The 23,548-nt window shown below is 40.0% G+C and overlaps 1 protein-coding gene across 1 annotated transcript in view; it reads left to right on the top strand.

Annotated features, from left to right (window-relative positions):
• Positions 1-96: 96 nt before the first annotated feature.
• LOC101858763 (protein Hook homolog 3) overlaps positions 97-23,548 on the top strand; it is a 103,631-nt gene continuing 80,179 nt past the window's right edge. The window contains exons 1-7 of the mRNA XM_005091966.3: positions 97-542; positions 7,382-7,467; positions 12,713-12,785; positions 13,476-13,526; positions 14,637-14,688; positions 15,866-16,014; positions 22,334-22,390. Coding sequence (XP_005092023.1) covers positions 501-542; positions 7,382-7,467; positions 12,713-12,785; positions 13,476-13,526; positions 14,637-14,688; positions 15,866-16,014; positions 22,334-22,390 — 510 coding nt within the window. The 5' untranslated portion in view covers positions 97-500. The remainder of the gene's footprint in view (positions 543-7,381; positions 7,468-12,712; positions 12,786-13,475; positions 13,527-14,636; positions 14,689-15,865; positions 16,015-22,333; positions 22,391-23,548) is intronic.

Here is a 23,548-nt window from a genome sequence, read left to right as displayed (position 1 = left end):
GGGGGGGGGAGGCGAGAAAAATATTAATAATTGTTTCGCTTAACCAGTGTCGTGGCAAATGTTTTAGCTTTTTGCCAAAAGGAACAATTTTTGTTACGTCCCCTCTCTCTATTTGCTGCAGAAAAATATGGCCACCGAAAGCTATTCATGCGAGAAGAAAAACATTGTGACTCTGACTTCGTAGAGTTTTTGATGAAATTTGTAATTCCGTGATAATTTTCAAAACTTGAAGTTGTTATATTTTTTTCTGCTAGAGAGTATCCGTTAATGCCAAGTCGTGTAAATTTTGTTGTTTATGGTGTCCCTTTTTGTATGTCACTTTCATGTTGACACTACACAACACTGACGATTTCACTGTGGGGAGGAGGGGGCACTAGATCTAGAGGTTTAACTGCAGACCCACCTCTTGATTTTAAAAATCGCATTTTCACTGATTTAGATAATTACAGAATTGAATTGTTTTTTTCTAAGTTCATTGTTGGTGGCTCACAACATATGTCATGGATGACAGGGAGCAGATCTGTGCCAGCCTGATAACATGGGTAAGAAAAAAGACATGATGAATGTGACTAGCCTCCTAAACGTAGAACGGTACAACTAATGAATCTGGGTCCCGTTTGTTTATATGGCGGCCATGATGGATACGTACGGAAGTGGTTGCAAATGAGCGGGAGTAGCCTATGCCAAATTATTATTGTGTTTCTCACCTCTACCGCCGGACAATCTTGCCCGCCACCAACATCAACTCTATTTGTGTAAATACGCACACACACACAGGCACGCACGCACACCAACGCAATCACACCTTTGCCGTTAATTCTTTGTTTCTAACCTCTACCACCGGACAATCCAGCCCGCCACCAACATCAACTCTATTTTTGTACACACACGCATACACACACATTCACACACACACACATGACACAAAAACATTTTCCAGAAGAAACGTTTTAAAAAACCCCGTAGATTTAACCAATTTTTATTCCATTACTTTCGTGGTTAAATCTAGATATTCTAGATTCTAATTAGAATCGCGGTTTTCTTCGCAATTTTGTACCTGAAATGAAATGTCTTGCATACACTTATTAAAATTTTCCACCTGGCAACTATTTCTGTAAAATCCAACATGGCCGCCATATATATATTATGGCCACCTCTATTCTCACCCGGAGTGAGAATAGTGCAGGCTAGTCTTGTGGCTATTCTCACCCGGTGCGCGTTCACCAAATTTTGCGTTCACCCTAAACCACAGAATTCTACACTGTGATGACAGAAAAATTGTAGAATTCTGTGCCGTGAACAAACGTTCCATTACAACTGTAGCCTACTAAAAGTAAAAGCGTACAATTTTGTCTGTGGGCAGTGGAGAGAGAGAGAGAGAGTAGCGCGAGAATTTCCGGGCAAAACAAAATGGCGACCCGCGTAGTTCGGCTCGATTCGAAAAGTTAAATAGCCGTAGCATCTTTGTAGACAACCAAATTAATTTACTTTTGTGTTTTAACATCATTTTTTAACTTTGTTTTGGTCAATTTGATCGTCCACACCGATAGACAGTATTCAGAAAGAGAGAGAGAGAGAAGAGGGGAGGAGTTGATCTTGCGAGAACTTCCGGCGGGTGAGAATAGCCACTTTATGGGACCCAGATTCTTAACTCACTTCAGACGGGTCACACAACAGTTGCGTGACCCCCGCCATGACGCTCGCGACGGGTCTCACAAGCCCTGCGTGACCAACTTTGGAATTTTTTCTTCGCTCTACAAATCACGCACACGGATCGCGAGACCCGCCTCGTACCCTTATTTGGCCAAGCCTGAGCTACTTAGACTTCGTTTCGTATCTCTGGGGCCGGTAGTTTTTAAGTTATTGAAGGTGTAGGACAGTGACCCCTACTGGGGTTGAACAGACCGGAACTCGCGCTTTGTTTTTTTCTATACAGCTCATAGTAATCCGACAGTCGCGTCGTAGTAACGGTCGAAGAAGTCGCATGAACAAGAATCACATAATTTCGCCGTTTTCTATACTTCTGTGCGTTTTACTAGTTCTAGTGTCTCAGAATATGATGTGTCTAATAGTTAGGATCCTGGATATGTACCCGAACACGGCCTGAGTCGTAGTTCTAGGGCTAGATCTAGCACTAGTACCGGTGTTGTTTTTCGCGCAACGAAATCACAACGTCGTGCCGTACATCTGTCTCATGTAATTCAATGTATGGGTCTGAATCAATGCACAGACCAGCTTTTATATTTTCACCAAACACTTGCACATGTATACAAATCAAACCAGAACACTTTGAACTTTTATTTTTGTTGTTGCAGTGAATTTCATTCTACTTGTCACGTCTCTGGAAATTTTTCGAAAATCAAATTCATGCCAATTTTTAAAAAATCATACAAATTAAAGTATTAGACTTAGACAACTTTAGTTTTTTGTATTAGATTAAGCTTGAATGTTACTTTACTGTGTCAAAAAATGATTACAATAGGGTAATTCTTAGAGTTGTGGTGATTTATTGAAAAAGTACCCCCCAAAACGCCAGTCTTCAACGCTTGTGACTGGTGAAAGGGCCCAGTCGCAAGTGAGTTAAAAGTAGTATCCGTAGAACAACACAAACTACTTTAAGGTAAGGCGGCCATCTTGTGCGACGTCAGACTAGGATACCCCTCCGATCATATGACTAGATCTACATCTAAATACAGCCAACCGCATGGCACGACACTTTGGTGCGATGTTTTTCCAGGAATACTGGTAATCTGATACTTACAAATCTAGATCTAGTCTATCTAGATCTAGATGCGGTGCTCCAATTATGCTGCTGCCATAGATTGTAAACACTAGACTATTAAAAAGGAGTGTATAAACTCTATGGGCCCGGAGAGGGGAGGGAGATAATCTTCCGGCGTCTTTACGGTAATTTTCACGCGCTTTATTGTCTTTGCGTTTACCATTTTTCAATTTCAAGCATCAGCGTTCTTACTGTTCTCAGTTTTCTGCATTATGTGGCGCTTGAATAGTCTCTTTTATACTGTACCGGAAAAGTTCAATTGTATTCAATAGACGCAGTGAACCGGAAAATGAGGAAGCTCAAACCTGTCAATGTCTTAATGAATGAAATTGTTGACATTCGTACGAAACAAGCGGTTTGTGTCCCTACCGGAATTCCAAAATGTTATTAACATACCGGAAACCTCTTGTAACCAATCAGAGCATGGCTGACGGGCTGCAGTAAGCCGCAAGTGTGAAATTTTATCATGCAAAACATCTGGATACGGATAATCAAACCTGCCACTCATCCCGATTTAATCGAGATATCCTGATTTTTTGCCCCAAATCTCAAGCATCCCGATTTTCTCGATTTCGATCACCAGTATCCTGATTTTTTGTCGTTGCGTCCGATTCTTCGGGGGAAAAAATGTTCAGCAATCTCTTTTGCTTGGAAGCACCGATTGGATTTTTTTGTCTGCAGGAACTTGGAACGTTACTTTCGAAAACATCTATGCCGATTCTAGTAGATGACTCACGCACGTTATTTCAACTAAAATCGACGTAGTATCGATCTTGAATTCCGACATGATCAAGATCTACTTTCGCTTTTATAACCCAGATTTCTCCGATGGTGTCCTGATTACTGTAACAATCATCACACCCAGACTGGTTCATGACAGTCGATATTCTGGTTCTAGGCCTTTTCCCAGGCTCAAAACAAGATTTATTTTTATAGTTTATAAAGGCGAATAAGATGAAGGTAAAATAATAAGTTGCACAAGACCACAGTGCGCCTCCACTTTCTGTACGTAATCAAGATTGTAAATATTTGGTAAGTGACTCTAACTTGAAATTATCTTCCAAACCCTCAAACTGGTATGAAATAACCTTCCTTTGATAAATTGATGGTTTTTTATTTCAACATTCTAGGGCCCAACAGTATAATAATAGTGGGTGTCTCGCGAAAATGGGCTTCTGTCGCGATCACGTGGAAAGTTCCTTCTTTTTAAAAATTCCGAGTTGAGACCCATGAGAATAATCTATTCATTGTTCTGCCTTTGCTTTAACAGCAAGCTTTGTCTGAGTTTTGGTTAGTCGGGCCCATCATCAAGACCTGTCAGTGGGAACTTTCAAACGCTCATTCGCATCACGTGACATGACCTCGTATGTGTGAGTAGCTGACTGTCAGCTGTCAGGGTCAACACAGTCCATTCACACCGGTTGCATTGGTCGAGTTGCTTTTCGGGACTTAACCAGTGTGGATGACCGGGGGGAGGGGGTGGGGGTATTGTTTTGACACTTGGGCTGTGTACGTGCCGTGATACATGTACTAATTGAGGATAAAGGAATAAGAAAAAAGAAATAAATGAACAACCTTGGTGCAATCTTTTTTTTTCGGGGGTGGGGGGGGTGCCTTGAGTGTCTATGCGATGGAAGTCAAACGTTGTTACTCAACTGTATGAAAACGCGGACTTTTTGCATGGATGATAGAAGTCATGTGTCAGCTATTTTCAAAACTACAAGTTTCAGCTTTAGTGCGACCTGTGCTCACCCAGTCTCTCCAACTCCGACTCGAGTAATGCTGCCTTTCAGTTTTCCCTCTATTTAGAGGCCCAAACGTGAACTTATTCCTGCAAAAGTTTTCTCTTGCATACTTGCCTCCTAAAGGGGAACTAGGACCCTCCGCCCTTCACCAGTGCCCCTTATGACTGATTTGCCGTTGATCCTGATTTTTTTCACCAGATCCTGATTTAGCAGTCCGTAAACCCCGGGCACATTCAAAACATGGATGAGATTTATGGATTGGAAAAGGCGAACAAGAAACGATTGTGTATTAGTTTAGCCGTATATACAGCTTTACAGGGTGCAGGGAAAATCTTTGCGCCATATTTATGGTTTCAAGGAGTGAATCAGTTAATAATAACAAAACTAGCAATATAAAGCTTCTGGTCTTGACACTGGATGGTGGTGCAAATTCCGATTTCGCAAATTACTGCTGAAAGAAGGAGGGAAGCACTGTTTATGTTACCAAAGGGAAAAATTATGACTGAATCGTTCCTTAGCCGAAATCATGTTTGGCCAGCAACAACTGAGTTATCGCTCGGGGCATATGAGTTAAATGCTAAAATATTAATATATGCACAGAGAAAAAACACACTACCCAAGACTCGAGTCCAATTAAACAAAAATTATATATTAAATTTGGACTCTTTTAATCGAGTCCAGCATGACGTCGCTTCAGACTTCTGACCCTTGCTCCTAAATATTTCAAGCATTTCTGAAATTTATTTCTGATTATAATGATAACAATAGAGACGCAAGCTTTAATATCCAAAACTGGCCTTCCCTGCATCATTAGTATGAGAACAGAACAACCAAGTTAAGTTGACCTTGCCGGGGCAAAGTTAATTGTGTCGACCAATGAGATTGCGTGTAGCTATCACATACTCTCAGCTTGCTGGGAGAAGAGGTGTTGGGAAAAGGCCACGGCTGTCGATTTTGTGCGATGTGATTTTTAAAAAAAGTAATTACAGGTGATCTCTAATATCCAGTAGAACAATTTCCTGTACCACTTGTGTGTTTTTGTTGAAAACGCCATAATACCCGACCATCTGAACGACTCAATCGCACCCATTCATCTTTGTGTTGTAATTGTCGACAACTTTAGGCTTTTCCTTAATTGTTTTTTGTCACAGAGCCCACTGATACCTTTGTGGAGAGGAAAACACAAGGCCTTCTTTGTCTTTCCATGCAGTGCATATTGTTTTGTTGTCATCAATAAAGTTTTTTTTGCTCCCTGTGCTGCATGGTCATTGCCTTCAATTGCTGAGGAAAATCTTTGCGCCAGTCTTCTTTAGTTTGTGTGGGTTTATGGCCTACTTCTAGAAATGTCAGCATTGGTTTGAAAACAAGGCGTACATCTCTCATTCAAAACACACCAAGTTGGTTGCTCAAGGTGTTCGTCCGTTGGAATTTTAACAAATTGACCCACTTAGACATTAGAAATTTGGAAGGACAACCAGGAAACGAGAATTCCATTTTTCTTTACAAAATCTTTCAAATGAGCTTGATTTTACATAAAATGATATTGCAATATAAGCTTATATTTGTATTTGATAGTTTTGAAAACCATTGTGCTGGTAAAAAGTAAACTTCAAGAGCAAAACATTAGGAAATTGAAATAGATACAGTGGAACTCAGTTTCAAAGAGCTCGAATTCATCAAAAACTCAGATTCAACAGAGGGAGTGTGATTCCCCAATTTTTTTTATTCATAAAAATCCATAAAAGTAACCCAGATTCAACGAACATATATACCTGAGCAAGTTCGAATTCAACGAAGTCGCTTGCGGGGTGAACTGCTCTATTCGACCATTCAGCGGCCTCCTTTCTCACACCATCACGCACCCATATCTTACCGTGTGTCGAGATCGGACTGGCGACCAGCACACGTGTGATGTGTGACTGTTTGTGCGTGTGTCTGGGGGGATGGGATACAAACAGTCCAGGCGTAGAACGTCAGTAGAGATACAAACACAACACAGTTATTTTTTCCCCCTGCTACATGTACTGATCAATATTACAATGATGAGCTAATATCTTGACATAGATCTAGTAATTAATTGCACTCTGGACTGTGGAATCAAATGTTGCCGTATGCTAGGCTCCACACAGCAACATGACTTGTTTGGCAAACAATAGGTTATAGATGATAGGTGTTGAACAAATCGGCCCTTTTGCACAGTATGTGCTTGGTAGAGTTCAGTGTATGTTCCTGGAATTTTCCTGCAATTCCTTGGTATCAAAGAAACAAAAATGCCTCTCATTTGAAACCAAACTTGTATGTTAGATTGAGAAAGTCGGAATACATTATACATTACTTGCTCGGTGCCTGTAATTATCTCCTCATATTTGCCATGACAAACACTCGGATTCTATGAAATTCAAGACCAGGCCCGACGACTTCGTTGTATCCGAGTTCCACTTTATTATGTCCTTTCAAGCCCCAGAACATTCGTAACAACAAGAGCATTTAAAAGGTTTTTCCGATGAGTGTAACTACTCGTAAAGACTTATCAACTTATGAGAGGGTGTTATTTTCATGTGTTCGTAACAGTTTTATAAATGGAAAGCTTATTATAAAAGACACAGCGTTATTTTCATCTCCAATTAACACACCCCCATGGTATTCACGGCAAAAACACACATTTCCAGGGCCGCTCGCTGGACACAACAGCAAGTATGCAAGATGGGTGAAATTTTTGCTTTCATCCCAAATGTTAAGGAAATCTTAGAAAAAGCTCTGTCTTATGTTATGAGTGTTTCTACAGTTTTTTATGATTCTCATGGATTTTTGTTTTCACATTTGCTCCATCACATATTTTGTATTCTGTCTACAGCTGGAAACTTTTTCTCCAGAAGCACCTCACAGTACAGCAGAAGAGCTGAGTGATGGGGTAGCTATAGCACAAGCCTTATGTGTCATGTAAGTGTGAACTGAGTAATGTCCTTAACTAACAAGTGTTATAGTGAATTAAAATTATTCTTAAAATTGCCAAACTTTGTTCATTTGAGACAAAAAATTAAGTACAGTAAAACCTCGGTATAATGTACTTTACTTAAAACATACCCTCGGTTGTAATGTTCACTTTTGAAGTCCAGAGCCCCATACATAATGTTGATGTCTCTGGGGATTTTGTTGATCAAAAGTTTGTTTTTCCCCCCGGGGCAGTGCCACTGACTGTAGTGTCTTTAGGCCATTCCCAAAGGGGGGACATTTCTCGTTGAAGCACAGTAGAATTGTAGGCCTAAATGGGCTGATTCATGTCACGCTCATAACTGTGCCTGATCTACAACAGGGAACTGCTGCTTTTTCTTTCCTAATCCTTACTATTGTCATTTTCCTCTACTTCTTTTGTATGTTTGTCACTCTTGTGACCTACTATTTCCGGGGTGCCTTGATAGTTGAAGCAGACCTTGTGCTGTTGAAGCTAGAGAGGTGAGCAGAGTAAGTCTGATTCCCTGTAAAGACTTCTCTGTTGACACCCACCCCTTGGCGCTCATATGACCTTATGCAGTTGCGAGTGCCGTAAAACCCTCTACTATAATAATATAAAGTTTGTTTACAACAATGATAATCAATACTCAGTTCATGATATAGTGATTGCTAAATTCTCTGAGTCACTACATGCTCCCTCAGTCCTTACCACTCCAGCGCTCATATTTTGCACTCTTCTTCTTTTACTTTTTGCTCTGCCTTGAGGTTGATCTATGAAGTTTTTCCTTCAATAAGTTTTAGAATCCATGTCTTTGAAAAGTGATGATCTGGCTTTTCAACATGACCAAATCAGGAGTTTAAAATTTTTTAATATGGTTTAGGGAAACTAATTTAAATTGTCTGGCATAAGTCACATAGGACTTATCAGTGCCCTGTTGGCATGTCCTCGTCAGGAAGTTTGCTTTATAGTCCTCATTGATACAGCTATGGATTTTAGAATAATTTTGGCGTTTAAATCCATATTAAATTCTGGTTGATGGGTGCCTTGGGTAGTCCACAAATGTTTTTAATGAATAAACACATCTCGTTTTATCGACACTGTTTACTGTTTACCTTCACAATACTTCACAAAGGAGATTGCAACAACTACAGAGGTATCTCACTACTAAGCATCACTGGAAAAGCTTTCACTAGGATCATCCTGAAGCGACTTCAGAAACTAGCAGAAAGAGTCCTACCAGAGAGCCAATGCGATTTCAGATCAAACCTCTCAACAATGGACATGATCTTTTCTATTCGTCAGCTACAAGAAAAATGCAGGGAGCAACGACTGCCATTACATACTGCAGGGTTCCCGCAGCCTCCTTGAATTCAAGGAGTCCTTGAAAACTGCTTGAATTTGCTTTTAAGGAAAAATCTCCTTGAAAACTCCTTGAATTTGCGTTCAAGGAAAAGTCTCCTTGAAAACTCCTTGAATTTTGCCAGATCGGACAGGAACACGTGTACAGGGTGACTGCCAGGCCCCGGGAATCCCTGGGGCCCCTGAATTACCCAAGAATTTGAAAAAAATCGCCGAGACCCGGAATGCAACGGGAATTTGATGAAATCTGTAAATTGCCCCGTGAAAGACCCGGGAAAATACATAAACGTTCTCGAATATTTGAAAACTAAATCTGATAACGTCTTTGAGTCCATTTTTGCGAGTCACAGTTGTGATATATATATTCGTTCGGCCTTTCCCGGCTGAGAGTACGTTACACGCGCACAGGCTGTTATGGCGGCAAAAAGTGGAAGTGTATGTGCGATACCGAAGCTTGATCGGGAAAATCAAGATCTACTTTCGCTTTCGTTACCACCTAGAAATTTGCAGGTAGGACCTATAGTAGTCTGATAGCGCCATATTTGTAACATGCAGGTTCTGCATTACATACGTTGTGTGGCCATGAAAATAATTCGTTTGTCCTGTGCTGTCACTTGTGAAAAAAACAGAAAGAAAAAGGAAGCTTCTTGTCGGGCTCGCCATCGTGACCGGTCATTGAACCTGTGCGTTTTCGTCACATCGTGAGTATCGGCGATGGTTGAGGTCACCAAAGTTCATGCAAAGTTTGAGCGCTGCGAAGTATAGGACTCGGGAATGGGGGGATTATTGATTTTTTTTTAAAGACGCACGAGGGGGGGTGGGGTTGAAGGCAACACCGGATGACAAAAACTAAACTTGGAAGCAGATTTTACTTTTCAGAATTTTGATAACATACTACTATCTAGAGCTCTCTGCAAAGCGCGCGTTGGTGCAGGCCTTGTGTGGAATCGGGATCAGTCATACTCAAACCTTGTAAGCCGTGTTTTTGTAACTAAAGGGTTCCTGTTTCATTGATTGTACTTGTATATTCTATAATATAATTTTTACTTTCTGTTCAAGATTTGCAGATTTTCAGAGTCACTGCATCTTGCCCTCCCACAGTTCTTACACCTCTCACACTGAATAGGTCTACTTGAGCCATTCTTGTTATTGCTCTACTTTGAGTTAGAGCAATAATTTTTGTCTTTCACGTTTATAATGTGAATCATGATACCAAGACTGGTTCTTGACAGTGGATATTCTGGTTCTAGGCCTTTTCTCAGGCTCAAAGCAAGATTCTTTTTTTATAGTTAATATAGGCGAATATGATGAGGGGAAAATATAAATAAGTAAGAACAGACTGAAATACCTAAGTCACAGTATCCCAGTGCCACACTGACATCATGTTGTTGACTGGATATAATGTACCTACATGCGTGCGTGCCACATGTGTGTCTATATATTATATTATTTATTTATAATATATATATATAAATGGATCATACACTGTCATTGTTATGTAACATGCCCATGGAAAATGGATAAGCCCCCCCTCCCCCCTGGCCTGGAAAATTGAGAAGCTGGGTTGGCAGTCACCCTGGGAACAGTTTTTGTAGGAAAATCGAAACTATGATAGGGTTCCTTTCGGACAAGTGTAGGCCTTCGAAAATAGGCTTTCGTCATGAATTTTTTGACCGAATCTCCTTGAATTAAAAATATTTTTCCTTGAAACCTCCTTGAATTTGATGGGAAGTTCATGGCAGGAACCCTGATACTGCGTTCGTCGATCTGACAAAGGCTTTTGATACAGTCAGTAGATCAGGACTGTACATGGTGCTTGGAAAAATTGGCTGTCCCCCAACACTGCTACAGCTCATCATCTCGTTCCACGAAGATATGAAGGCCACCATTCCGTTTGACGGTTCAACATCAAACAGTTTCAACATCAAAAGCAGAGTAAAGCAAGGTTGTGTCCTAGCACCAACCCTTTTTAGCACTTATTTTGCTGTCTTACTGCAACACTCATTCAAAGAGTCACCAGGGGATGTCTTCCTCCACTGGAGAACTGATGGGTCGCTCTTCAATCTTGCTCGACTCAAGGCCAAGACCAAGATCAACAAAACAACAGTACGAGGCCTTCTCTTCGCCGATGATGCTGCTCTTGTTGCTCACAGTGAATCAACCCTACAAACAATGATGGACCGCCTATCAACAGCATGCAAGGTCTTTAGCTTGGTCATCAGTGTTAAGAAAACAGTCATCCTTACCCAAGAAGGTGCAGAGCAGAGCCATATATGGCTGAACGACAGTGGACAAGTTTTGTTACCTGGGGTCTACCATCAGCTCTACAACATCACTTGATTATGAGATCAACATCAGGATAGGAAAAGCAGCAACAACTTTTGGAAGGCTGACAAAACGAGCATGGGAAAACAAAAGATTAATCATCAAAACAAAGATCAAGATTTACGAAACATGTGTCCTCAGCACACTCCTTTATGGATCTGAATCATGGACCTTGTACAGCAGACAAGAAAAGCGCCTCGACATTTTCCATCTCAGATGCTGCCGCAAGATCTTAGGCATTTCGTGGCGTGACAAGGTTACAAATGTTGAAGTGTTGGCCCGGGCAAACCTCCAGAGCATGACAACTATCCTGTGTTTAAAAAGATTGAGATGGCTTGGCCATGTCAAGAGAATGGATGACAACCGGATCCCGAAGCAACTTCTCTATGGAGAACTAGCCCAGGGAAAGAGACAAAGAGGAAGACCATAATTGAGGTACAAAGACACCTGCAAAAACAGCTTATCTAAGCTTGGAGTAGATGTTAACACCTGGGAAGAAATAGTGGAGGACCGGAAAACCTGGAGGAATATTATAAAGGAAAGAACTAAAATGCTAGAGAACAGCCATAGAAACAACCAGGCTGAAAAGCGCCAACAACGAAAGGAAAACAGCGGAAATACAGAGCTTCGATCTACAACGCTAACATGCAAGCACTGCAACAGAATCTGCGCTTCAAACATAGGAAGAATTAGCCATGAAAGAAGCTGCATGAAGACAACCTTGAGACCATCTTAAGCTAAATTGACCGTCTGCTTAGACGAAAAGAGCCATATACTTCACATATGCACACCGAAACACACACACGTGCTTGCGCATACACACATACCTGAATATAGAAAGGAAAAAAAAATGTTAATGTGGTTAGCCTGGATAAAAATTACTACTGGCAAGCTTCAATGGATGTTAATTACTTTTAGATGGATAAAGTTTGTCTTTGGTCTTTTTTTTCTGGTGTCTTTTCACGACCTCTTTTTTTTTCAAACTACCAAAAATTTGCTAATCTACCTGAAAATTGGAAATTTCAGGCAGGCAGGCAGACCTGCTTGTCCCGTACTGTATTTATCTATTGCAAAATCTAACCAAAGTTAATGTTTTGTGTGCCTCATGCAAACATCGGTTTGATAGATTACTAATAATTGATTGATGTTGATGTATAGTTCATCCGTCAATGTTTGGTGATGACTAATGCATCTGCAGTGAAGAATATTTCTTTTTAAAAAATAGAAGAAATAAGGATTAAAATGATTTGTGGCATCTGACCATTTCTGGCAGAGAATAGTTTGCCTCTTTTTGAGCATTTAAAAGTTTCTATTTCACTTGAGGAAGTAGGCTTCTCGAAAAGAAAAAAGCCTTCATGTATTTCAATGACATAAAAGAAATGCTGAGTCAATGGTACGAGCAAAATTCAGAGTAAAGTTGTTTCACAGTAAGTGGCAAAATAATGGGCATAGTGCTCTCCATGTTTCACCATTGCCACGGGATTTGAGGTCACTTCATGGCTGATTAAATTTTGAATTCATGCAATATGGTTGTCTTTGTTTTCACAGAGCGCCAAGTTTTTTTACACAGACTTGGCTCGGAAAGATTAAGTCAGAAGACCTCAGCAACTGGAGGCTGAAGGTCAGGATACTTTTTTTTACGCTTGTAGTTTATTGCAAACCTAGTTGAAAATTTTGTCTATACTTTTCATAAAAAGAAATGCATATTTTTAGTGGGCTTTACTCACACGGTACCGATTGCACCCTTGGAAATTACAAAAGTAGCAATACAAACCTTTTCAGAATTATTGAACTTAACAGATAAAAAATGTGACTTAAAGATCATAAAGTTTCATAATGATTCCTTGTTTCTAAGGAAATTATGGCCGTCTTCTTTATATGGTCGAAAAGAATGTGCATTTCTTTTTTTTAACAGTAGGCCCTACTTTTAAAGATTTTGAGGGATCCCTTAGTATTAAATGGTTAATGTTCTATTAGTGCCATACAGTTTTTGGGTTGTATTTTTAGACATGTATTTGTTGTGACCCTAATTTTCCCTTTAAGATGTATGTGAAGTTTGATGATTTTGGCTATGGTTTTGTGAATTTGTAAACTGAAACCTTTTACCTTTTTAAGAACTGCATTGATGACTGTTGACTTAAATATACAGCTAGTATTAGGTTTAAAACAAAACAGTGACCAGTCACCTCACACACGATTTGACTGTATACTTTAAGGTTAATCAGTTTCAGTTTAATGGCTTTGCTTGCTTATGAATGCGTGGTGAAATGCATTGATTGTAAGTTGATTACATTTCTGTCTCTGTTTCCAGGTTACAAATCTAAAGAAAATTTTAAAGGGTCTTCTAGAGTACAACTTGGAGGTAAGATGGTGTTTTTTATGTGTCCAAGTCTTTTGTGCTGAAGAAGATAAAGTTCTGAATTAATTTATATAAGGGCTTCATATTTTCGACTGTGATCTTAATGTAGTGGACTCTCTGTGGTCACGTTCAAAATGTGAAAAGTCCTGATGAGTGCTAGAATCAAGATATTGAGGAGAACCTCATCCCTGAGAATACCGCTTTAAAAACTTTTTAAAGAAATACTGGAAACATGACTGACATCTTTTTTTCAAACAGCGTTAGACCAAACTGATTGTCTTTTCACATTTTCCCTATGTCAATGTAATAATGATTTTTGTTCTGAGCAGTAATGTTTTAGCTAGAAGATAGGATAATAGATTTTTCAACTTTACTAAAATACGATCATAACACCCCACCCCTGATTCTGATTTTCTTTAAAAATTATTTGGTGTTCAGCTACCCCAACCCATCCCCACCTTCCCAGCGCATAAGTTAGGAAAGGCCAGATTCCGACATTCTACGTTATGTGCACCTTTGTGTTGTGGGTGACAGTTTAGGCCCATGAGAGAATGAAAAGAAAAACAAGACCGGATCAAGCATGAAACTTAAGACAGTTGGTTGTGGTAATGTGTAGTGATGCACAATCAGGATCAAGGGTTTGGGACTGGTCCCCTCAGTTTCTTTTGTTTAAGCAAGTGTCAAGCCAACAGTAGGTAAGTTAACACCCCCCTTACCCTCTTTTTTTCCCTAATGTGACAACGACGAGCTCGTCGAGTCCTCTTTCATCACACTTTCGACTTTGTTTACTCTACAGTTACTCTACTATCCCTGTCCTTGACACCCTGGAAAGGCCATTTTACGATTCTTATGCATCTCTAAATTTCTTCTTCCTTGCTCTGTCATCTTTTTATTTTTTTAATCACTTTTGAAAATGGTTGCAAAATCCAGGAGTCAATCAGGAAAAAACCTGGAAATATATTCTCCTTGATGAGTGGAAACCCTGTGCCCAAGTAGCTATAATAAGTTACTTTTCTAAGATCTTGCCATCTCTCAGACCCCCATTCCTTAAAACAAGCTTCTTACTTTTATCAGTATCCCATATCTAACAGAAATTGTGTGACATTGCGACAGGTTCTAGGTGTAACTATGCAAGGCTTTCAGATGCCTGATGTTGGTGCATTAGGTAAGTGCTTTGAGTCAACTATCTACCAGTATTAACACTCTCCTTGTGTACAGGTTTTTCAGATGAAGTTCCCTGTTACAAGCTGAGCAATTCCCTGAAAATGCAGCATTTCTACATGTTTTTAAAAAGAGGACTGCGAAGTCAATTTTCATGCCAATATTGAATGGAGAATCGAAATCAATATTACCAGCTCCTTCTCAACCTAGGTATAAAGAATCAGAGCTGGCTGATCCTGTTTCAGTGGGGCTGCATAGAACTTTGTTTCTGCCTCTAGTCTAAATAGTCTAGGGTAGATTACCAAAATATTTTTTAATGATTAAATTTTATTTCTGGGAGAAGTGAGCCTGCGTAGTTTTTAAAATTGGAGTGCAATTTTACTGAACACATTTACGTGCATTCCGCAAGGTAGGGTTGGGTAGCCAAATGCATGCTGTCATGCATTCTGCAGTGAATGATAAGACAAAGTAACACACGTTTATGTGTGTCCTGCAAGGAGAGTGTTAATGTGGTAGTTTCTTCCCTATTAATTTATATAAAAGAGTGTGCCTGTGTTAGTATTCAACTCCGAACAGTTTTATAGCAGATTGTAGTTATAGACATACATAGCTGCAAAATAATTACAAGGTGGCCTCTGACTTTACAATAAGTCCCTTGAATTTGCTAGTGCATTACATTTTGCCAACACAGAGCATATGGATGGTGTGCTTTTTTAAAAACTATACATTGTAATAATGTTGTTGCATCTGTTTTCATCATTTGAATTAAAAGTATTTTGGTTTGTTTTTTTGTGGGGGGGAGCTTTTGTGTGTGTGTTAAAAATTCTAGAGACCAGTTACACAGTTAGACCTCTTAGTCATAATTGAATATTGTTGAAGAATATGGCAGAGTTAAGTCCATTATTAAATTTCCTTGTGGATAGCTTTTAATCGGGTGGGGGACCTCTTTTGTTTCATTCATTTCCCACTTCTGTGGACACTGTGAATGGTGGGCAGGTGTTGTGATGTGATTTGCTTCTTCTTTCTTATCAAACCTCTATCCTTCTTATCTCTACTCCTTTATCTGTACCTTGCTCTCTAGAAACACTTCTAATCTTCAGCACCTATATGACCCATTTTTTATGCAAGTGTCGTAAAACACTTACTAAGACAAAACTAAGTTGAATGCTGTTCTCTTCTAGGCGAGCATAGTGATCCTCAGGAATTGGGCCGGTTGCTTCAGCTTGTGCTGAATGTGGCCATCAACTGTGATAACAAACACGAACACATCCAGACCATCATGAGCATGGAGGAGGAGGTTCAGCAAAGTATCAAAAATGCCATTCAAGAGGTATGCTTTATACTTTTAGTCGCACAGTAGTCGTTTTTGCTGTTGTTGTAATTTACGTCTCTAGAAAAATCACAAGAGAATCAAAGATGACATAGGTGTCAAATTTGGAGGTAGAAACTCTCTTTTCTAAGACATGCTTACAACACATCCCTTCTATCTACAGCCATTCTATCTGACAACACCACAAGCATGAGAAGTATGTTACATCTGAGTGGATGCTGCTAGCAATAAAGCAGATCTGAAGATAAACACTAAAAAGACCAAAGTCATGCACAGTACAGAAACAAGAAGTCAAAATCTCCAACAGAAAAAACAGACTTCAATTATTTAGGATCAATGAAAACAACTATTGGAATATGCACTAAAGATGTAAAATGCAGAATAGGCATGATAAAACAAAAGATAAATAAACTTTTGGAAAGACAGAGGTGTACCTAGATCTATAGACCTCAAAGTGAAAAGTTTTAAAAATGTGATGTGGCCAGTTGTTCTATGTGTGCCAGGATACAGCAAAATCAGGCACTTCCAAATTTTTGGGCATTTGAAACGATATAACTTCTTCCCCATCCCACATAGGAAACCGTTACACTAATGTACTAAAAGCTCAATGTCTTGAGATTTATTTTTCTTTGGAATAGTTAATTTCTGTGCCTTAGTTTTTGTTCTAGACAAGTGTTTGTAGAGTACCCAATTTGTCCTATTTTAGTTACATACTTATGAATAAACTAGTACATCAACCCGTTCATAGAAAGGGGCAAGACAATATTAGCGATAGAAACAGCATTAAGAGAAGGCAGCATGTAGATGACAGTATACATTTATAACAACAAATGCGAGAATTGAATTGAAAGCTCTTATGCTTTTCCTAAAATGTTATGCCTCAGGGGTGTTTTGAGTCAGAAGATCCTTCAGAATTGTCGGAGGCGGGGGTAAAGGTGGTAAATTCACCTAGACTTCATTCTAGACTTAGATCTAGCCTACCTGCCCCAATCTCAAGATGGCATCTTCCCTCACTTTGTTCGGCTCTAGATCTAGTCACATTTAAACTTCGCTCGGCTCTGGTCATGTTTTGGTTTATAATTTCTTAATCTGTCTAGATCTAGATATAGACTTAGATCTAGCCTACCCGACCCAATCTCCAGATGGCATCTTCCCTCACTTCGCTCGGCTCTATAGTCCGGACAACACCAAATGGATCTCATTACACAGAATCTAAGTGGCGAATCTCTCTGATTTTTTGCATGCGACGCTGAATTCTAAACGACCTAAAAAATCTCGATTTTCGTGCAGTAGCGAAAAAAATAAAGAGGTGCTGTCTTTATAATCATTAGTAGGCTAATTAACTGCTCATTAAACTCAACACCGTACACTTTTTATAGCAAGCATGGTACTATGCTAAAACCATAAACAATACAGGGTGTCGTTGCTGGGGCTCAGCCAGAAATTTCAGAGGGGGAGGAGGGGAGGAGGGAGGAGGGGAGGAGGGATACAGTTTGGTCAAACCTAAAAGCGGGGGTCAACAGAGTGTTAAATTTGAAGCGCTAATGGGCATGACACTGCCCCCCCCCCCACTTCTCCCTGTATACACATACATGTCTTTTCCTTTTTTCGGGATTAGTAGTAGTTTTAAGGCAACGTTTTAGGGGGTTTGTAAACTAAGTAATATAACCATGGTATTTAATGAAAAAGCAACAGCAAATTGAAACGCATGCGATCTCAATGACAGAAGATTGAAAGAAATTTTACTCATTGTATATCACAATGAGTCAATCAAAATAAACCCACTGTCACCCACTAAGCCCTGAACTGAAAACAACTCAGTCTTGCGGCTCATGCAGCCAGGTAAAAAAAAAAAGGAAGAAAATTAGATTTAAACAAACAAAAAAACTATCACTTAACTACGGTATTTGGTCTAATAAAAAAAACCTGCCCAGCGCAGACTGTAATTAAATACTAATGATTATATAGACAACACCTCTTTATATTTGTCGAATGTGCACGAAAATTGAGATTGCTTAGGGAATTCCGAGGCACATTAAAAAAATCAGGACAATTCGCCTCTTAGTTTCTGTGTAATGAGGTCTAAAAGTTGTCCATTTGGTGTTGTCCGTACAATAGTCACGTTTTGGTTTAAACCTCGCTCACCTCTGGTCACGTTTTGGTTTAAATTGAAAATAGAATTCGGAATATCCGCTGTTCCTTTTTTCTCCCTACACGTGAAAACACAGCCGCTAGATCTATTTTTTTTTCTCTCTAAACGTTAAAACCCACAAATGGTTTTTAAATTTTGTATTAATACAGTTTGTTAAAGTTTATTAATACTAATTGCATTATTGTGGTTTTTTTGCTGTACACACGCATTTTTTGTCTCTCCTGCGAACGACTTCGAGACTTTGCGAGACATTGGGCTCGCGGCTGTTCCATTTGTACCTTTTCCTCCACTGTTTGTGGTCAGTACGATCAAAAAAATTTTTTTAATACATTAATTGTTGGACTACCAAAGTATTAAAAGGCACTACTTGGTGCTATTATGGACAACTTGCGTAAATTTCTGTGTTGTAGAAACTTCTGTAGCTTTGACAGACCTCTGAAAACCTTATAGTTTTTTATAATAGATGATTGTTTATTTAAAGACATCACGAAAGATCTCTCTGAAATCTGTGTTAAACTGACTACGAATATCATGTCTTTTACAATGAGAAATCTCAAATCTTGGCAAGTGGTAATAATCAAGTTATAAGAGAAGAAAGATGCACATCTGCATTTTTTGACAAAAGGCACTAAGCGTTACCTCTTGTTTTACCATTAAACAAGAGAAAGTTACTCTGGGTTTGTTCTTGAATCATGCTGTGTCTGTGGCAGCCTGCACACTACTAAGAAAGATACATTATGTGATTTTTTTTAAAACACAAAACTGTGTAAATACATGGGTAGAGATAAATTTCTTGTATGGAATAAAAATAATGACAGCTAACACATTCATTCTTAGTTTTTGTGTCGGAAATATGCACGGACACTTATGAATGTAAAGAAATCAGAACAGTGTTAGTTATTGTAAATGGTCATAGAAACTAAAACAACAGCTGGAAATGTCTAGTGCTGATTCGGTGTCACTGGAAAGCTAGAAACTATTCTTATAACGCAACTTCGAGAAGTCATCTTCTTCTTCTTCTTCTTCTGGCTGGCCTCCGTTAGGAGAGCGGCAGTCTGCCGCAGGCAGACAGGTAAGCGGCAACCTCTTGTGGCCTCGTCCAGAGTACATCAGGGCCCGGTCTCGCGTTGTTCTCCATAAGTGGGCCTCGATGTGCTTCCCCCCGCGGGCACTCATACAGTGCGTGCTGCAGGTCGTCAGGACTTGTGCCACATGCCAGACAGGAATCTTTGGGAGCGGAGCCTATTGCATGGAGATACGTCTGCAGAATGGGGCTCTTCACGTTGCATCTTAGCTGCGATAGCACTCTTCTCTGTCTGACGGTAAGGTCTTTCTCTTTGTCCCTCTCGGGTGGTGGCTTCACCTTTCCCCTGACGGAGTCGTGCACTCGCGCTTTCTCCCATGCGTGGGCAATGATGTAACGCGAGATGCACGAGCTTGCTGACGCAATATCGACTGGAGTGTTGGACTGGTCGAGGCGGCCTCCCTTGTTGGCCAGGGCGTCAGCTCGGTCGTTCCCGTAGATGTCGCAATGTCCTGGTATCCATTGTATGTGAAGGTGTCCGTGGATTTCACAGCATTGGCAGATAGTGGTCCACATTTTGTCCTCTATCTCAGTACGAACTGCAGTCACTCCAGACATTAAGTGTTGGACAACTGACTGGGAGTCTGTGAAGATGTGGATTCTTTGAAAATGTGGTTGTTTTTCGAGCCATTGCAGTGCGCGGAGCTGGGCGGTAGTTTCAGCTCGGTAGCTGCTTCCGTATAGTCCCGTGGGCACGGATACGCATGTTTCCTCCCCAGAAGATTTGTGTAGACACCAGTATCCTCCTCCACATAACCTGTAGCCGTCGGTGGCGTGGCCGTCAGTGAAGATATCGAGGTCGGACGTAGGCAATCGGCGTACAGTCTCGAGAGCTGCTTCACGTCGCATATTAGGTGGATCTGTCTTTGTCGTAGACACTGCAAGTTTTGAGTTGATTGTGAGGTTGCAGGGGGTCTTCCACGGTGGAGTTGTACTCACTGGCCGTAGGGGCTATCGGATTAGATGTTCTAGTCCCGCGTTATTAGAGCTCTGTCGGCCCACTTCCCTCCAACTGTTGATGGACTTTAAGCGTATTTTTGATGTTCCTTCAGCTGAGGCACGGATCGGGTTGTCTTCTGGGACTCTTCTTGCTCTCTCGTATGCCACAGCAGTTGCAACGGTAGACTTAACCTCAAGTGGGATCAGGCCAGCTTCGTTTGTGAGCAGCATTGCATTTGAGTTTCTCGTACACCCGGTAATTATTCTGGCTGACGAGTTTTGAATAACATTTAAGGTCTCACGATTTGTTTTGGCCGTTGCTGGGAACCAGGCTGCGTGGGCATACTGGATGGCTGATCTGATGTACGTGATGTACACCATACGTAGATCTTCTTTGCTGCTTTCCCAGTCTGTGCCGGAGAGCCTGCGGAGGAGATTGACTCGTGGGGCCAGTTTTTTCTTTAATTTATTGATATGTTCTTTAAATGTTAACTTGCTATCAAAGGTTACGCCAAGGAAGGTAGGTGTTTTGTTATAGGGCACCTCCTCATCTCTCATTGTTAGCTGGGTGCGCCATCTCTGTTATTTTATTCAGTCAACTTACAAAACCTAGACTTGGCGTTTTAAGAAAAGTAAGGAATTCTGGAGCGTATCAGATACTGTTCGTGTATTACATTGTAGATGTATGCTGGCACTAGAATCGATTTATACTTCTTCATAGAGATACTACAGGGTAATTTTTATAAACTTTCGAGAAAATATCCGAATATTCACAATCATATTAGACACATAAAGTTGTATTTGGAGGAATTACTTCATAGCGAATTGTGTGCCAGATGGATAAAGTTGCAAAATTACAGCCATCTATTATATGCACAGATACCATCCTTTCTGAGTATCTGCACCAATGTTATATCTTTCATGTTCCAAAAGCTTGACAGTTTTTGTCGTCCCCTTTTTTTTAATATTGATTTTTTTCACTCACACTTGTCCCAAAAATTTTACAGTTTAGCATTGTCTACTGCAGCGTCTCTAACGAAATAACCAGACAAGTTACAATGTCCGTTCTTTTTTGTCTCAAGAGCAGAAACGCGTGCTTTTGGTGTATTAAGTGATAATTACCATAAATACAAGGATACACCTAGAACTGTACGTTGAAAAGTACCAAAAATTAAGTCAGCCAAGACAAAGCGACGACAGGGAGCTGACCCCGGTGACCCCGACATGATAAGGCACTTGGCGGGGGAACCCCCCCCCCCCCGATGCAACTTAAATTCCAATGCCGGTGCACCGTGTGGGGCACAAATGTGGCAAGAACATGGCTTTGGTGAAAGGTGGTTGGATGGTAGTACTGGATGAAAAGACTTCTTTTCTATCTTTTTAAAATTTTAAAGTCAAAAGTGGTTGTGTCAGTGTAAGTCTCTTTAAATGAAATGAAAGAACGCTGTCGTTGTTTCAGCTTGACTGGATTTTTGGGGGCTTTTTGTATGTTTGTTGCAAGATTGTTGGTTTATGTAGAATGTTGAAAATAAGGTTAGGATGTAAAAATGATCTAATTTCCTTTGGAGTTTTTTTTGTTTTGTTTTTTAAGGGTTTTTTAAAATTGTTTTTGATGATGCTGTTCTTCCGGCACTGGTCGAGTAGTGATGTCCCGGCTCAGAGGGCGGCCATTTTGGCAAATTCAGTTTGGGAATCCCCAGTTTGTAATCCTGTGTGGGTATGAAGGAAAGCCTTTTCTTAAAAAAGCAACTCCACTTAATATTTTTTTAGATCTTATTTTTCCACTTAATCTATGCATCAAACTAAACGCTATTATTCTTTTAAACTTTAACTTGTAAAATGTAGTACAATGATGATTGTAAATTACAAACGAGATTCCCAAACTGATTTCACCAAATTGGCCACCCTCTGAGCCTGGACATCACTTCTCAACTAGTGCCGTTCTTTCTATTCATTGTGGTAATCATGTCTTTTTTTTTCCCACATAATTATTAGTGGGTGTGCTATCATGATATCATTTTTATCGTAAATTTCATGTCAGCAGAGTTTATTAATCTATTCAAAACCTCTCAGTTTGATAATTTGTCAGGTACATTTAATTTAGTCTTTGATATTTATTTTTGTCTATCATTTGATTTGTTCAGTTGATGACCACAGAAAAAACCCAAGGTGATGAGGGTGACTCTGAGATACAGGAACAGGTCAGTGTTCTTTAGTTCTTTGTGTGCCTGCGGGAGTTTCAACATAGCACCAGCCAGATGAGAAAATGTTACAAGCCCTAAAACCATTTTTCAGCAGACACAAGAAAACTGTTTCATTGTTTTAACACTTTGCTGTCACTTGGCGCAATAATGCTCTGGTGAAAATTATCCGTTCTGGTCACCTGACGCAGTATTGGCCAGGCCCAAGAAGTACGTTGCAGTCGCTCTCCTGGCTGGGTGACGAGATGGGGTATTTTGTACTGCTAGCTGTGTGACCCAAGACGGAATAAGACAAGGCGGGACAACAGCCTCATTTTCGTTCCAACTGGCTCCCCTTGGTAACCAGCTAGCTGCGCGTTTAAAGTGTAAACAAACGACAGGAAAAAAGGGCACACTGTTCAACTCGCTGAAATAGCTGCCTACTTTGAATTTCATAATGGCAGTTTTGCCTTGGGGGTTTTTTCATATAAACTGGTATTTATTTTTACTGGTTTTTGTTCACATTTTGAATATAGTGAGTTGAGAAATTTAAGGTTTTTATAAACGGAAAGCGGTAGTGGGTTGAACATGTTCAGTGACATGATGATGTAGATCTAGATCTAGGAGTTTACGAAACGTAGAAGTAGATTAGATCTTTTAGTTTAAAAACGACAGAACAGCCAGTGAGCTTCTGCAATGAACTGTTGTCTAACAGAATATACAATAGATTGTATATTTTTCAAAACTAAAGATACGGCCACTGCTAGAGTCCAGCAGCCTAACTAGCTGTTGACTAGATCTAGATCTAGATTAACTACCCAGCGAGCTGTTCCCCAATGTCAGAATCAATGATCATGAACTGAACCTAGGAAACAATGACACTCCTGTACAATAGCGGTCCCGTTTGCACTAAATCTCTCAAGGCCTTGCCCCTGTAGTAATTTTTACGTGTTTCTTATTTAGATTTAGGCCTAGATTATAGATAATATAGAATCTAGATCTAGATCTAAACTGATTTAGATTTAGGCCTAGATTATAGATATCTAGAATCTAGATCTAGATCTAAACTGAATTAAAATTATAGATCTACATCTAGATCTAGATAGGCAACGTTTATTCATCAAAATCTCTCTCTCTCTTTCTCTCTCTCTCTCTCTCTCTCTCTCTCTCTCTCTCTCT

This window comes from Aplysia californica, unplaced genomic scaffold, assembly GCF_000002075.1.
Source record: "Aplysia californica isolate F4 #8 unplaced genomic scaffold, AplCal3.0 scaffold00038, whole genome shotgun sequence".
NCBI lineage: Eukaryota > Metazoa > Mollusca > Gastropoda > Aplysiida > Aplysiidae > Aplysia > Aplysia californica.
Note: the sequence above shows the minus strand (reverse complement) of the source record. Positions and strands in the feature narration are given on the sequence as shown.